The 14,645-nt window shown below is 35.3% G+C and overlaps 2 protein-coding genes across 9 annotated transcripts in view; one reads left to right on the plus strand and one right to left on the minus strand.

Moving 5' to 3' along the window:
* Positions 1-12,291, plus strand: part of LOC134530955 (host cell factor 1-like) — a 28,122-nt gene extending 15,831 nt beyond the window's left edge. For all 4 annotated transcript variants that reach the window (XM_063366306.1, XM_063366308.1, XM_063366307.1 and 1 more), the window contains exons 4-6: positions 1,336-1,593; positions 3,773-3,940; positions 11,169-12,291. In XM_063366306.1, the coding sequence (XP_063222376.1) occupies positions 1,336-1,593; positions 3,773-3,940; positions 11,169-11,381 (639 nt within the window). In that variant the 3' untranslated portion in view covers positions 11,382-12,291. The remainder of the gene's footprint in view (positions 1-1,335; positions 1,594-3,772; positions 3,941-11,168) is intronic.
* Positions 12,292-12,444: 153 nt separating this feature from the next.
* Positions 12,445-14,645, minus strand: part of LOC134530956 (adenosine deaminase-like) — a 70,459-nt gene continuing 68,258 nt past the window's right edge. For all 5 annotated transcript variants that reach the window (XM_063366310.1, XM_063366313.1, XM_063366312.1 and 2 more), the window contains one exon: positions 12,445-12,695. In XM_063366310.1, the coding sequence (XP_063222380.1) occupies positions 12,525-12,695 (171 nt within the window). In that variant the 3' untranslated portion in view covers positions 12,445-12,524. The remainder of the gene's footprint in view (positions 12,696-14,645) is intronic.

Below are 14,645 nucleotides of genomic sequence, written 5' to 3' on the forward strand. Positions count from 1 at the left end.
GTACTGGTAATTTTTTTCAAAGATGATAGAACACTTTTTTGTTAGGTTTGTTTGAAGAATAATTGGTAGGTTTTGACTTTCTTTATAAACTATGTCATCAGTATGTTGGTATATTTATAGTTATGCTATTTGTGTTAAAAAATGTAACATGCCTAACTTCATGTCTTCAAACAAAAACTTTTATTATTATGTATTATTTTTTAATCATTTGTAGGCTGGAAAAATGGTTCCAGTTTTGATATTGTTTCTTGCAATGAGTTTTATCACCGAATGGGTACTTACATTCAGAGTTACAGAGTTTTATTTGTGAAGTCTTCCCATGTAGTTTTGGTTAGTGAATGTTAAGAATGATATATTTAATAGATTAAAAAATATTCTCTTTTCAAATATATTATCATTTTAAAGAATAAAATAGGTATGCATGAAGTGTATCCCACGAACAAGTGCACTTTTCTGAAAGGTAACTCTGTCAACCTTTTTAGGTAGGCAGCTGAATATTCCTCATCATTTTTGAGAACGAAAGAATGCTGGTAGATGGTTGGCTAGCCTTGTTATTTATAAAACAAAATACTTTATATTATTTAATGTAACTATTTGTGTGGAATGACAGTTTAAGGCTTCAGATGAATCTGTCAGAAAAGTAGGTACACTTGTTTATGGGATGTAGTACAGTGAAACCTTATTAACAAAAACCCCTATTAATACAAAAAACTCTTTTATAGAAAGTGTTTTCGCAGTCCCTAGAAATTACATCAGAGTTATAGTACTAACAAAATTTGTTTAATACAAAAGTATGGTTTTTGTGTAATACAAAGTTGTTTGTATTTCAAGGGTAAACAATTACATGTAGTAAAAGATGCTTAATACAAATATCCTAGAATGTTAAGAAACCATGTAAAGTTTCAACTAAGATAATACTGTTGTCATTGCTTTGGTTCAGTATAGGTTGAGGGAAAAAAGCTTAGAAATTACGTATTTTTTTCAAAATTGTTTTTTTGGAGGTCTTAAATCCTTTAAAAAGTACTAAAAATTTTAAAAAAATTTTAGCCACAGGTGTAGCCATCCAAAAATTGTATTTTACAATCCCTAAAAAAAAGTACATTTCGTGCTGTATAAAATTGTATGCAAGATACCTTCAGAGCATGGTCTATATTTTTAGATGTGTTGTGCGTGTACTGAATGAGAATTGTTTTTATTTTAATGATTTGAATATTATTTATGAATCATTTGAAAGTTGTGATTATATTTGTAATGGTATGGTTACTGCAAAGTGAAAACATGATGGTCCCTTGAGGTGACTGCATGATCCCCAGTGTAGCGAGTGCGACTGTGCAGACCCAGAAGCCGGGGACCAGGGAGAGCCCCACCCGCGGGCTCGCCAAGAAGAAGGAGCAGTGGTACGACGTGGGCCTCATCAAGGGCACCCAGTTCACGGTCACTTCGTACTTCGTGCCGCGTGAGGGCGAGGAGGACGCCGGCGGTGGCGACAGCCCGGACTACAGCAAGATGAGGGCCGTGTGCCTGGAGCCGGGCACCGCCTACAAGTTCCGAGTCGCCGGCGTCAACTCCTGCGGCCGTGGGCCCTTCTGCGAGGTGAGCGCTCGCGCCTCCGAGCTCGCTCTGCACGCCGGAGAACATATCATCACTTAACCTACAGATCCCTGACTTTGATCTTTGATTATTAGGCTTCTGCGAATACTTTTTTTTTAAATTTGAATTGAATATCAAATTATTTTTGAATATTGAATAATTTTCTAATCAATTTTTTTTAACCTTTTAAACCTTTTTTTTCATACACTTCACAGAAATCTAAGAAAAATTTATTGAAAATACTGGAAAATAAAAAAAGTGAGAAATGTTTATGGAATCATAATAGAAAGGTGTAAAATAAAACAGGAAAACCTGGCAATGCGTTTTCTTAAACCAATAAAATTTAATTTTGAATATTTTTTTGTTGATCCAACTGATTATTCACATAAAAATAGTGTTTTATTAGAAAAATGTAATCATAATCACAGATTTTTGTTACATATAAAAAATATATGTATAATTTTGCAGAAAACTAATATACATATCTCTCTAGATCAATTTAGCTTCATAAATTTACATTTTTTTTTCAATTAAATTTTTTGTAAATTAGTTCTGCATGGTGTATCTATTGTTAATGAATAATTCAAATATATTTATTTATATATATAATATATTTGATTTAAAATGTTGAAATGAATATCAAATTATTCACGTATTTCAACTATTTTTCAAATACTTTCAGACCCCTGTTGATTATAAGTGCTGACCAATAGCTTTCTGCCAATTACAGCCCAGAAAATATATGAATAAGGAATTCAAAAGATGCATGAAAATGTCATCAAAATTCACCAGAACCAAGAAAATTAAACCTTTAAAAAAAAAAAAAAAAGACTTGTGCATTGCGGAAACTTGGTGGTGAACCATAACCTGATCAATACATCATGTATGGTAACACTAGTAAATATGTTAAATACACTCAGTGACTTCTGATATTGTGATATTTTTTTCTACTGAACGAGAGAAAATTTGCCAATGACCACGGGGTTTTTAATCACTCTATAAGTTTTAAGAGAGAACTGAGAAGACCTTGCAGTTGACCAACCTCAGGAAAGCATACAAAATAAGTCGAAAGATTGGCGCTCTGTCGTTGCTAATGCTGTTGTACCTCCCTTTCCCCTGCTACATCACTGTGTAAACTACAGCCATTCCGGTTTATAGGGCCAAGTGGCTCCACCCTGGGCATGTCTTGAATTAATTCATAAAACTTTATGCTCTTAACTGGTTTTGGAAAAATTCTACATGTAACCTTGCTGTCAATAGCACTAGAGCTGGAGTCACCATTCATAAAGATAATAGAGCATTTGTTCGGGTGTGTCACACATCTGTGTAATGCTGGAGGAGAGTTATTAAAAGCCAGAGTGTAGAAGTAAGTCGTGTAGCTCTCCACGATCTTAAAACTCTGCAATGTGGTACAAAGTGCAGGTGGCAGAGCAAGGACTAAGGTCCCTGCGGAGGGAGGGGAGCCATAGACCACTTCCCTTTCCTTTCCCATCTGTAATTGATAAGATATTTATTGTGAAGGCAATCCAACTCATGATACCGGTATGATAAATGTAACGATAGTTCCTAAACTATACTTCAAGGAAAACTTTTTGAATATTAATAAAATTTTCAGCTTATTACATAGATATAGGCCCAGGGATGACTTGTGTTGGTTAACCCCTCGCACCAAACCCTTCGGCTGCAGATTTGCATCTCTGTACTTAAGCATCATGTGTGCAGGTAACCCAGCATGCAACCATAAGCCAATCTAGTTCATCTAATTAGTTAGCTTGGAATTAAGTTTTGCAAATCGTAAGAGTGTTCTGGAACATGTTACTTGAAAGTTACATGACCTCTACATTTTGTTATCTCTGGAGGGTATTTTTCCTCATATTATTTGCATGCATGATAAGATTGGTGCCAATTTAAATACTTGTTAGATCTGTTGCGTTTCAAGTCGCACAAAAATTTTTAATCTTAAATCCTACAGATTTTTGTTATACATTTTTATATAAATTCATTTATGAGCTAATAATCTTAGTTTCCCATGGTAATTCAAATCATTAATAAATAATGAAATATAATTTTCACAAATTTTCCAAACATTATAAAATAAACTCCAGGATAATTTACCATCAGGTGGTAACAACACAGTTGTATTCAGTGTCGGAAATTACATGAGCAGGGTGTGTTGGTCCAGCTGTCTGCGTTCAAGACGTGCGTGCCTGGGTTTCCGGGCGCCCCGTCCGCCATCAAGATCACAAAGTCCCTGGAAGGTGCACACCTGTCGTGGGAGCCCCCGTCCAGCACATCCGGGGAGATCCTGGAGTACTCCGTGTACCTCGCCATCCGCAGCTCTCAGAACCAGGTTGGTTGCCGGCGTGCGTTGTGGCTTTTCCGATTGCTTTAAACAGCTGTAGTGCAGGGTGTTATGAAAGTTACTTAAAAGTAAAGAACTGGTCACAAAAGCTCTGAAGTGAACCTTTGGTGCTGAAGTCTGCACATTGGTTTTCTTTGAAGCCTCGTGTTAATAGTTGAGCATTAAATATAAATACTTGAAAGCTGTCTACTTAAATCATAAATCTTTGTTCCAGTGTACAGTAGAACTATTTTGTATTACATTTGCTCATGTTTAATTTTGCTTATTATGGATATAAAAATTTACATTGTGATGTAAAATTATGTTTAACAAAATTTCATTTAAAGGTCGTCGGAAAAAAATGAAATTGATTCCCAGGTATTTGTAGACATTCTGTAGTGTGTATACGTATATAGCTGGTATAACAACACATTTGCTATATGTAACAGTAAATTATTGATGGTACATGTTTCACATTGCACAGAGGCCTAAGGTAATGGAACTTTCAAGATTAAAGTGGTCTGGAAACCACTTGGGTTCTGACTCAGTGCCCATAAATTACAGTAATGCCGGGGTGTTAGCCATATGATCATACACTTTAGTAATCACTACCATTTAGCACCTTATTATAGGGGCTAGAACAATTAAAATTTGCTTTTCCAAGATTAGCATCTATAGTTGTATAAACAAGCATTTATTATTGTGATACTTGTTTTTCCAAGCAACTTATTTAAAACTCAATACTAACTTTTTTGATGTCTGGACACTGAATATTTTTATCTAAATATTGTAAAATAATAAATAATACTTATAAATAACACTCCATTTTAGATTTGTACAACAAATTTTGATCAGGTCCTTTCTAGTTTAAAAACACAAAAAAAGTTTGTATGCTTATTTTATTTAAAAAATTTGGCGGAAAAAAAAATTGGGAGTAGGTACAATATGCTAGCAAACATTAAGTTTAGGTTTAATTTATTGTAATTCACAAATCAATTAGGTTGATTGGGTTGGGCTTATGTGTATGCATGTAACTTGGTTACGCCTTCAAGACACGAAGCAAGCTGGTCTCGAAAACAAGTGTGGAGAACGATAGACAGAAACTTGCAAATTGGGAAAAGTAGTAAAGTATAAACATCTGAGGGAATGCCAAGAACCTGTAAAACTGCTGTGGTTTCCTTGGCACCCACGCTAAATAAAAATGCAGAACTGTGCAGGTTGTTTTGGTTCCATCCTATCAGCCAACCATACACACCTTTCATCAGGAGCAGCTCCAGGGGCAAGCCGGGCAACCACTCAGGACCTCGCACCGGCCATTTTATTACCAATGCACATGTACTATCAGAATTTCTTTTGATAAATTGGCAAAATCAGTTTTGAAGTTTAGGTTCCAAGTTGTTTTATAAACTTTGATTTTTAAAGATTCAATTTTTAAAAATTTTTGGGGTATCCCCCTGAACCCCTTTTTTTCTGGGGGCGGGGGGGAGTAATTCGATACCTCACAGGCTCCCTCTCTGAAATATTAGACACAGTGAAAGTTAATGGCCCAGGGCCCCAACCCTGCATTTTGTCCAGAAGACTAGAATGAAATCTATGGCAAATGGTTAGGTGACAAACATGCACTAAAAATTAAAAATAATAATAATAATTGGGAATTGTGAATTTGTCCCAAACTGCATATTTTAAATATAGTAGCAGTATGTATTAGGTTGTTGGAGAGATGGCCCAGGTAACGGAAAGTATACAAGACAGCGTTGTTCCTTTTCAAGTCTGACATGATACGTTTTATAACAAAAGTAGCTGGATCTACCCTCGCTTCGTTTGGAAAAAAGCCACCCAGCTCCCATCAAATGTGAATTTAAAAAATTAACCTTTAAATATAGAAATTATAAAGCTAAACTAAATCATCATATTCTCATTACAATTGTATTTAATTTAGTGAAAGAAAACTCTGCTCTGTATTTAATTTTGTTTTCACTTTATATCATATTAATTATATTGACTTATTCTATTATAATATTTGCTTGTGAACTAAAGTTGTTATTGTATTATTTGGTGAGTAATGTATAGTTTTTTTTTTTTGGTTTCCTGCTTTAGAACTATATATAACTGACTGAGAAAAGCATGATTCTTTTAAATTAATACCACAATATCCTAATGTTTTTTCCTTGGGTATTATTTAAAGTCATACTAAATACTAATCTTACTGGAAATTTCTGTCTTGAATCGAAACAGCAGTTCAGTGGATATGAGCGGAATCCTTGGAATAAAAGCAATTTTTCCTTTATCTTTTCGTGAATTTATTTTTGCTTGAATTATATTGTTTGATAACTGTTTCACTGTCATTCTTGTTCCATTACATAATCTTAGTGAATCTAAATTTTTTATGAAAATAATTGGTGATCCTATTTTTAATCTTAAACAATGCAAAGGCATTCCTGGCACTTGCATTGAATTCAAAAATTTGGTGGGAAAATTAACACATTCATTTTTATCAACCATTGAATTAATTGATTTATATATTCTTTCCTCTCCAGGGATATATTTTGAATTTTTAATTAATATTGTCAAACACTTCATTTTGTGCTGCTAAATAGCTCTTTAAATAAACAAAAACAATTTGAATTTGTAACTTTGAACAATGTTGGGATAAAATTTATCTATTAATTAATCTGGACTGTTAAAGATATTATATAAATCATTTGTAAGTTCAATTTGGCCAGTTACATAATCAATTGGATGAGTGCCTTCAATTTTTAAAAGTTTTTCTGCAAAATGTCTCGCTTCTTCATCATTGGGAAGTTGAACTGTCATATTTGTTCTTAATTGAACTTTCTTCACTCAAGGCCAAAGAAATGATTGCTTCAAACAAGCATTGGTATCATCTGTTGGGGTTTATTTTGGAAGAACTGGAAGCGTTTGCTGAAAATCTCCAGAAAGTATAACTAAGCCGCCTCCCATTAATTCTGAATTACATCAGAAATTTTACAGTAGTGTCAATCTAACGCTTCAAATGACTTTTTATGAGCCATTGTACATTCGTCCCAAATGATTACTTTACACTGTTTCAAACATTGACCTCACCCACATGCTCTTGATGAATTATAAACAGGAAATTCTCATTCTGCAACATTTAATGGCAGTTTCAAAGCAAAATGAGCAGTTCATTTTCCTTGTGTTAATGTTGACGTGATTCCAGATGATGCCAATGCAAGCGCAATCTCTTTTTGGCACATATTTCAGCCAGTATTAAATTTATCAAAAATATCTTCCCAGTACCTTCTGGTGCATCCAAATAGATTACTTCACCATTACCTCTGTTCGCATGATCCATGATGAAATCATTAGCTTGTTTTTGACATTCTATTAACAATGTTATAATGTCATTTTCACTTTTCCTTGATCTGTTCTAATTAATTTCCAAAAGTATATAGAACCGTGTGTTTCGCCATTACCTATATATATACTTTTCTGAGATGGAACATATACACACAATTGTATAATGAAACATTATAGAATTTTCCAGAAAATTCTGGCTTTCCATATCTGGTTTCTAGAACATTCCTGAACATGCTGGAACATTTTGTATAATCAGGAACATTTTGGTCAGTCTTGGCCACTTCGGCACTTGATTCCCAGCTGCTTCACCAACTTCCATAAGAAGTCCATTGATGTGATACTTTCTTTTGACACCCATATCTTCAAACCCAACCCCTGCGTTCCAAACTAAAACCTTCTTCTTGGATAGGGGATGGAGGGCTACCACACCATAGAACCCCGAAGGGTTTGAGGGGGTGGGTAGCGGAGTTATAGCAGCATGCAAGGACAAACCACACTTACATTTATTAGATATATTGATTTTTAAAATATTCAATTAATAAAAGTGCAGCAGTTGTGTGGCATTTTATTAGGATAATTGTTTTACACATAAACATTTTTAACTATGTAATTCAACCAAAAAAAGGGCATTTTTGTCAAAAGTTAGTTAAAATAGCATGTATGTCTGATATTAGCAAAAAATTGTATTTAAAATGTAAATTAGAAAAAAAGTGGTTGGGGGGGGGGGGGGGGATCTAGAACAAGATGCTAATTTTTCCAGTCGCTACTTATGTAGTAGTAGAAAAATATTAAGGTAAATATGTACAAATGCATATATTTATTGAATGAAACAATATGTGTTTAAAATCTCTTACACTATTGTCAGCCTTGATATAAGCAAAAAATTCTTGAGTTTCTATTATTTTGCAAGTTCAGGCATGAATGTGAGTTTATTTCCCCAGCATGTAGACTACGGGCCGAATTCAGAGAGCTCTTTCGACAGTTATCCACACACCGAAAGGCTTTTCCATTGAAGCTGCTCGGCAGAGACGTTTTTCAGTGGTTGGTTGACTGCTGGATAAGGAGAGCCAACCACTTGAAAGTGAATGTGGTCTGAAGCTCATTCGAATGCCTGTTCAGTTGAAAATCGGCGGAGCAGTTGATGGTTTTAATATATAATTCCCACATAAAAACGTGTTCATGTATGTTTGTAATTGTTTAAAACATTTTTGTCATATGGCAGATATGTAAAATATGTTTTGGAATTAAATATGCGTTTTTAAAGAAATCGTTTCGCCCACAAAGTGTGCATCAGACACGTGTTTTGTAGCGATGGCAGAAGATTTGGATGAATTTCCAAATCACATTGACGAGGTTTTTGAATTTTTTGATGATCTTAAAAATGAAAATCCAGTTCCGCGAAGGTATATAAGAAATTTAGCAGACCCGTTTGATTTTTGTCGGGATCAAGAGTTCGAAACACAAATTTTTTTTTCTCTGTAAGAAACTGCATCTCTTTTTTTTTGTTTTGTTTTCGATTACGGTTTTGTGCTTTCTCACGAGATCAAAAATAATCGCTTTTTCATCTCGAGAAAACACTATAATTTTAGGCAACGTATCCATCTTAAGAAAATTTCTCAACCTCGTCGTAGGGTTACCAGACATCCGGCAAAAGGAGGACATGCCCTCCTTTTTATGTATTTTTTTGCGTCCGACCGGATTTTCCTTAATGCTCCAAAATGTCCGGCTTTTTTATAAAGTGAGATAATTCCTGCAGTTACACTCTGGGCAAAGCGCGCGCTGTCCGCAGAGTCATCCCACTAGTAAATAGTTCTATGACAGCTTGACAGGTAGCAGCACATGCAGAAGCACGTGTTTTTATAATGCTGTATATGCGTAGTTTGTTTGATTCTTTATACTGAAACTGTATCAAATGCCAAAACATTGTAAAATATCGTACTCCATTGTAATTAGTTCATGGCTTTTTTAAAAAAATATATATTGTCCTCCTTTTTAGTGAAATGTCCTCCTTTTGCGAAATGAATGTCGTCCTTTTTTATTATCAGTGTCTGGTATCCCTAACCTCGTGTCCAATCCAAACAAAATATTATTTTCAGCGGGAGAGCAAACAAAAGACAATCAAAATGAAATAGGGCGCTTTTCCACACACACTCCAAGTACTTGATCTAAGAAAATTTTTGTGCCATGTTGCCAGATCTTCACTGAAAGTGGATGGGAACAAGCTTTCAGCTGGCAGTCATTCGAAAGGCGTTTTTGAAGTATGAGAGGTGGAGAGTCTGCCCGATGAATGAGAGTTGGATGCGCTTTCGAAGGTCAACTCTGAATTCGGGCCTACATAGCATGTCCATACACTTGCCAGTCTTTTAATCTGCTCTTGAACAAGAGTGGCAGATACTACTGCCAGCATATATTTTCCACTAATATTATTAGTTGAGGGACTCTGACCATTTAAGAAATATTTATTTGCATTAACTATCATCCTCTTCCCTTTTTTGAATGCCATTTGCAATATTCACCAAGGTTTTTAGATAACTTGTACGTAGTGTATACTTATTCCATTTCTGCTTATCTAACTTTTGAAATAAACATACTTTTTAAAGCATCCCTGCCCTGCTCAAAAATGATTTCAAATATAGCTAGATGTGTTTTGGTTCCAATTGATTAAATATTTTTGTCAAGAAGTGTCTTATCTATAAGAGTTATTGACTGAAAGAAATCACCAAAAAGGGATTTTAAAGTGTTCATGTTACCATAAACCAACTATTTATAGGGTAATAGCATTTGCATCCAACACTTCCATATTTGTGCATTACTAGCTGAGGTTTATTTTGCTGACTATAGTCCAGGCATTCCATATTCTGAACACTTCTGAATTCTTGCTCAAGTGTTTTCTTTCACTCAAAAATGTGTGAAAATATATTATATAACTGCTTTTTTCAGTATGTTGTTAGTTGGAATATTTGTAAGGTAAGAAAGGTAATATAATAGTTTGTTTCTTTGTTGGTGGAATGGCAGTTAGGTGGAATGCACTATGAATTAAAGTCAATGTTGATTTAATTTTAGTTAAAATTTAAAGATACTACTAGGTGTAGCAAAGTACCTGGAAACCTTTTTTAATTATTTTATTTTAGGTTTTAATAATGTAATGGAAATTATCAACCTTTCCCCCCCGTCCCCCTTCCTTTTCCAGCTATCTAAAAATGGTAATCTTGATGCATGCATCAGCAATTTTCTCTTCACTGTCAATTTTAATGTTTGTGATAGGTTGTATGAAGGTGGGAATTAAAACAAAATACATTTGCACTTACCACTACTTGGCTTTGGGTTTAGACCATGTCAATATAATTGATGGTGTTCCCAGCATTTTAGCATTTTTTGATGCAGCTCCTTCAAGGGAGTTTGACAACATTTTTTATCTCTAGATAGTCACGTTAAGGGCCCCACCTAGTCAGGTGTGTGTCTGTGTTAATGATGCTGGATGATAAGTGCGATGCTTGCTGGTGCTTCTAGTGCGGTATTGTCTTTTATTTAGCGGTAACCCTAAGATTAGATGGTGAAGAAATTAAGATAAAGTTGTACTGTGAGACCCTTGAGTGCTTTCATTTCATCTACAAATTATTCTGAAAACATGAGTTTGATCCCTTTTCACCCTCCTTAAAATAAATTTAAAAAATGAAATACAGAAACAGAACTACTCATCAGCCCTCAGCACTCTCTTAAATGATTTTCGTAAACAGACCCCATTCGGATATCTTGGGTAGTTTTTAGATCACGTGGTTTATTCTGAAGCTCTGCAAACCGTATGTGTGCCCAGATATGTGGGCCCTTGATGTGTTATGTGTAAATGCTGGAGAGTTGTGGTAAGGCTGCATTCATGTGGCGTGTGTTCCTCCTGCAGAGCGAGCAGAAGCCCGTGGCGACCGCTGCGAGCCAGCTGGCGTTCGTGCGGGTGTACAGCGGACCGACCAACCAGTGCACCGTGACCTCCGCCTCGCTGTCCGCGGCCCACATCGACAAGACCACCAAGCCGGCCATCATCTTCCGCATCGCCGCCCGCAACGAGAAGGGCTACGGGCCCGCCACCCAGGTCAGGTGGCTCCAGGGGGCATGAGAGGCACCGGCACCGCTGTCGTGCAAACCCGTGTACTACTTACGCTATTGGTGTGGGCTGTGCAAGTGGCTGGTCTTGTCTTCAATTTAATGTAATAAGCTAGAGGTTAATACCAGACAGCTTTGAATTTCTGTGAGAAAACCCAGTGTGTTGTTAGCTCTTACCAGTAGGCGACCGCACATTCGTTGTTACGTTCCATCAACTCAGATGTACGTAAAGTGCGTTCTTTTCAGTTATTTATTTCAGTTTTTGACAGTTTCAGCTTAATGGAAACAAAGACTTTAACTGAATTCATTTGCACGGCAGACAACATAAAAAGTGTTATTTATATTTTATTTACTTTCATAGCTAAGCTTTCTGCATTGTGGCCATTATTCAGTCAGGTTTATTCCTTTGGTTCTGAACAATAATAAACTTCACATATTTTCTACGGTAGCCTACAACTCACGTAGTTTCGGTTCCCTACCACGTTCGTGCAACTTCGGATTTCTCTCAAAAATTGAAATTAAAAAAATCTAAGGGTTAGGTTAGGTCATGTCAGTCACAACATGCTTGTTTTCATTGGAAACTTCTGATTTAGCAGCTGAAGTGGCGTTAATACCAAAACGCAAAACTTCTGAAATCTTCGGAAATTCTTGCAGGGAACCGAAACTACGTGAGTTGTAGGCTTCCCATATTTTCTACTTGAATTCATGATTAGGATATTTTCTATTAATTATTTTAATATGAAAGTAGTTTTGCAAATCACTATATCCTGTTTGGATTAATGGTAGCATTTTTAAAATACATCTTATTAAGTATTCTCATTTTTGTGTATGTCTGGTTGTGTATGAAATATGTAAAATGTTTATTTTTTTTTAATCAAAAAACATCCATTTTAATAATAAAATACAGATTCTAATAATTTAAACCTGTGATTCTTTGTTAATGTCCATCCCTATTACTGTACTTTTATTTTAGTAGTAAACAAAAGTAAGTAAATAATTTAATTCGGGACTCATTTTTTATACATTCAGAAGTCTTGACCTAATGTGTTTGTTAAAAATGAATTTCACGTAAAAAAAATCTTTCAGCATTGTAATCATGGTTCAAAAAACTTTGTGGAATAGATTTCAATGCTGATAAAAAAATTTAATTTAATTTTTAGTTCAGTGCATAAGTAAGATCAAGTCTTGTGTGAGCCGTCGCCTTGAATGGCAAGTCCTGTGTTGCTTCTTCCTTTGAGTTGCCGTCCACGAATATGTTTTTTAGCTGCTTCACCAGCTGCCTCTTCTCATGCTCTGGCAAGAAGCAGGACTCCGCTGCATTCAAGTTCTGAAGCACACCAAAAATAAACAGGGTTTTGCATGGCACAGATGTCCGCAGGCAAGACCTACAAGATTGTATAGACTGTATAACTTTGATACTTGTTTAAAGTTCATTGTAAGATAATGAGTCAGGCTGGAAAATGGCAATAAACATTCTACACAGCCCAAATTAACTTATAATTTTTCAATTATTGGAGTTTGTATCTTGTTACATATTTGTCTTTATGCTTGGTCATGATAAAAAATTTTAAAAGTTTCTTTACCATATATAGGACATTTTTTCCAAAATTATGTGTAGATGTGTGCTGTACATCATCTTTTTTTAATAAAACCTGTCAAACCAGTTGGTGATTTGGTGCTTATATATTGAGTCATGACTGTGCATATAGTTATAGACCATTCATTCCAGTTTATCTAAACACTCTTAAATAAACATTTGAAAAAATTACTGGCCGTAACTATGTTAAGTCTTCATATACAAGCTAACTACAAGTAAGGTTGACAGCAGAAGGGGTAAATTAGTCCTGTGCCTAGAATGTGTTTAGGCTGCAAGAAAGGAATTGTCTGCCAATAATAATAATAATAATTTATTACCAACTTTATTTACAAATTAAACATTTTCTCTGTGTCATGAGAAAGTGGATGACGATTGTTGGTTTTTTTTTTCTCATTTTAATTTCTTTTGTGTAACTTGTTCCTCAAATCGTTCTTGCAAGAATCATTCGTACTAGTTAATATTAGTATATACATTTACAGTCTCCCCATAATTGATTATACTATAACGTTTTCTTGTCATGTGTTTGTTTTAAATATGTAGTCATTAGTTAAAACAAAGGGAAGAAACCAGAACAAGCCACTCACGAACATCAAATATTTAGTTGATAGCATTTTATGTTTATTATAGCATGAGGATACTTGAAATGCTGCAAAGTAACACATTTGCATAAATGTTGAAAAAGCCAGTATCAACTGCACGAAAGTACGTGTTAACTTACTGTATTTTTTTCTGTAATGTTTGTACTTCGTAGCACCATCTCTTGAAAGTGTTTAAATTATGTTTTAAAGTGCCTGTTTTGATGTATAAACTCAACAACATCTATTGCCGGATAATGTATTTTATTTTCACCACAACTAATTACAAACCACTAACTCAAACCGCCATCTTGCTAGACTCCTTGTTTGTTTTCCCACAATGCCAAGCACTACAAACAAGTCAATATGATGAAAAGAGAAAGGAGAAAATTGTCTATGTCCTGTAAATATTCACACATGCGTGCACATACCGCCCACCAAAAAAAATGACATTTTTTTTTCCATACTTCATACATAACCTTGATACTAAACCACAAAACGAATAAGATCCAACATCACAAAAGCTCCTGATTATGTCCATAAGTTTAGGAGATTGGTAAAGGGCAAATTTTTGTCACAGGTCTCACAATTTCACCAGTAGAGGTTCTCAGTGTGACAACTCTTACAACACCATCTCTACCCGGGTGAGTTTTGATAACTCTGGCAGTTCTCCATTTCAAGGGTGGCAAGTTCGAGTCCTTCACTAACACTAATGCATTCTCCTTAACATTGGGTACTGCAGTATTCCACTTTGTCCTTTGATGGAGCGTGTGGAGATACTCGGTGCTCCAGCGTTTCCAGATGCACTGCTTCAGTTTGGTGATGAGCTGCCATCTATCCAAACGATTCTCCAAAAGGTGGGATAGATCCTGTTCCGGTATGCCAACAAGAGGAGCACCAATCAAAAAATGTCCAGGAGTCAAAACATCAAATTCTGAGGGATCTGTTGACAAAGGGCACAATGGTCTTGAGTTTAAAATTGCTGAGATTTCAGTAAAGAGTGTGGTCAGTTCTTCAAATGTGAGTATTTGATTGCCAATAACTCTTTTCATGTGCACCTTTGCCGACTTGACAGCTGCCTCCCATAGACCTCCAAACTGTGGGC

This window comes from Bacillus rossius, chromosome 3 (genome assembly GCF_032445375.1).
Source record: "Bacillus rossius redtenbacheri isolate Brsri chromosome 3, Brsri_v3, whole genome shotgun sequence".
NCBI lineage: Eukaryota > Metazoa > Arthropoda > Insecta > Phasmatodea > Bacillidae > Bacillus > Bacillus rossius.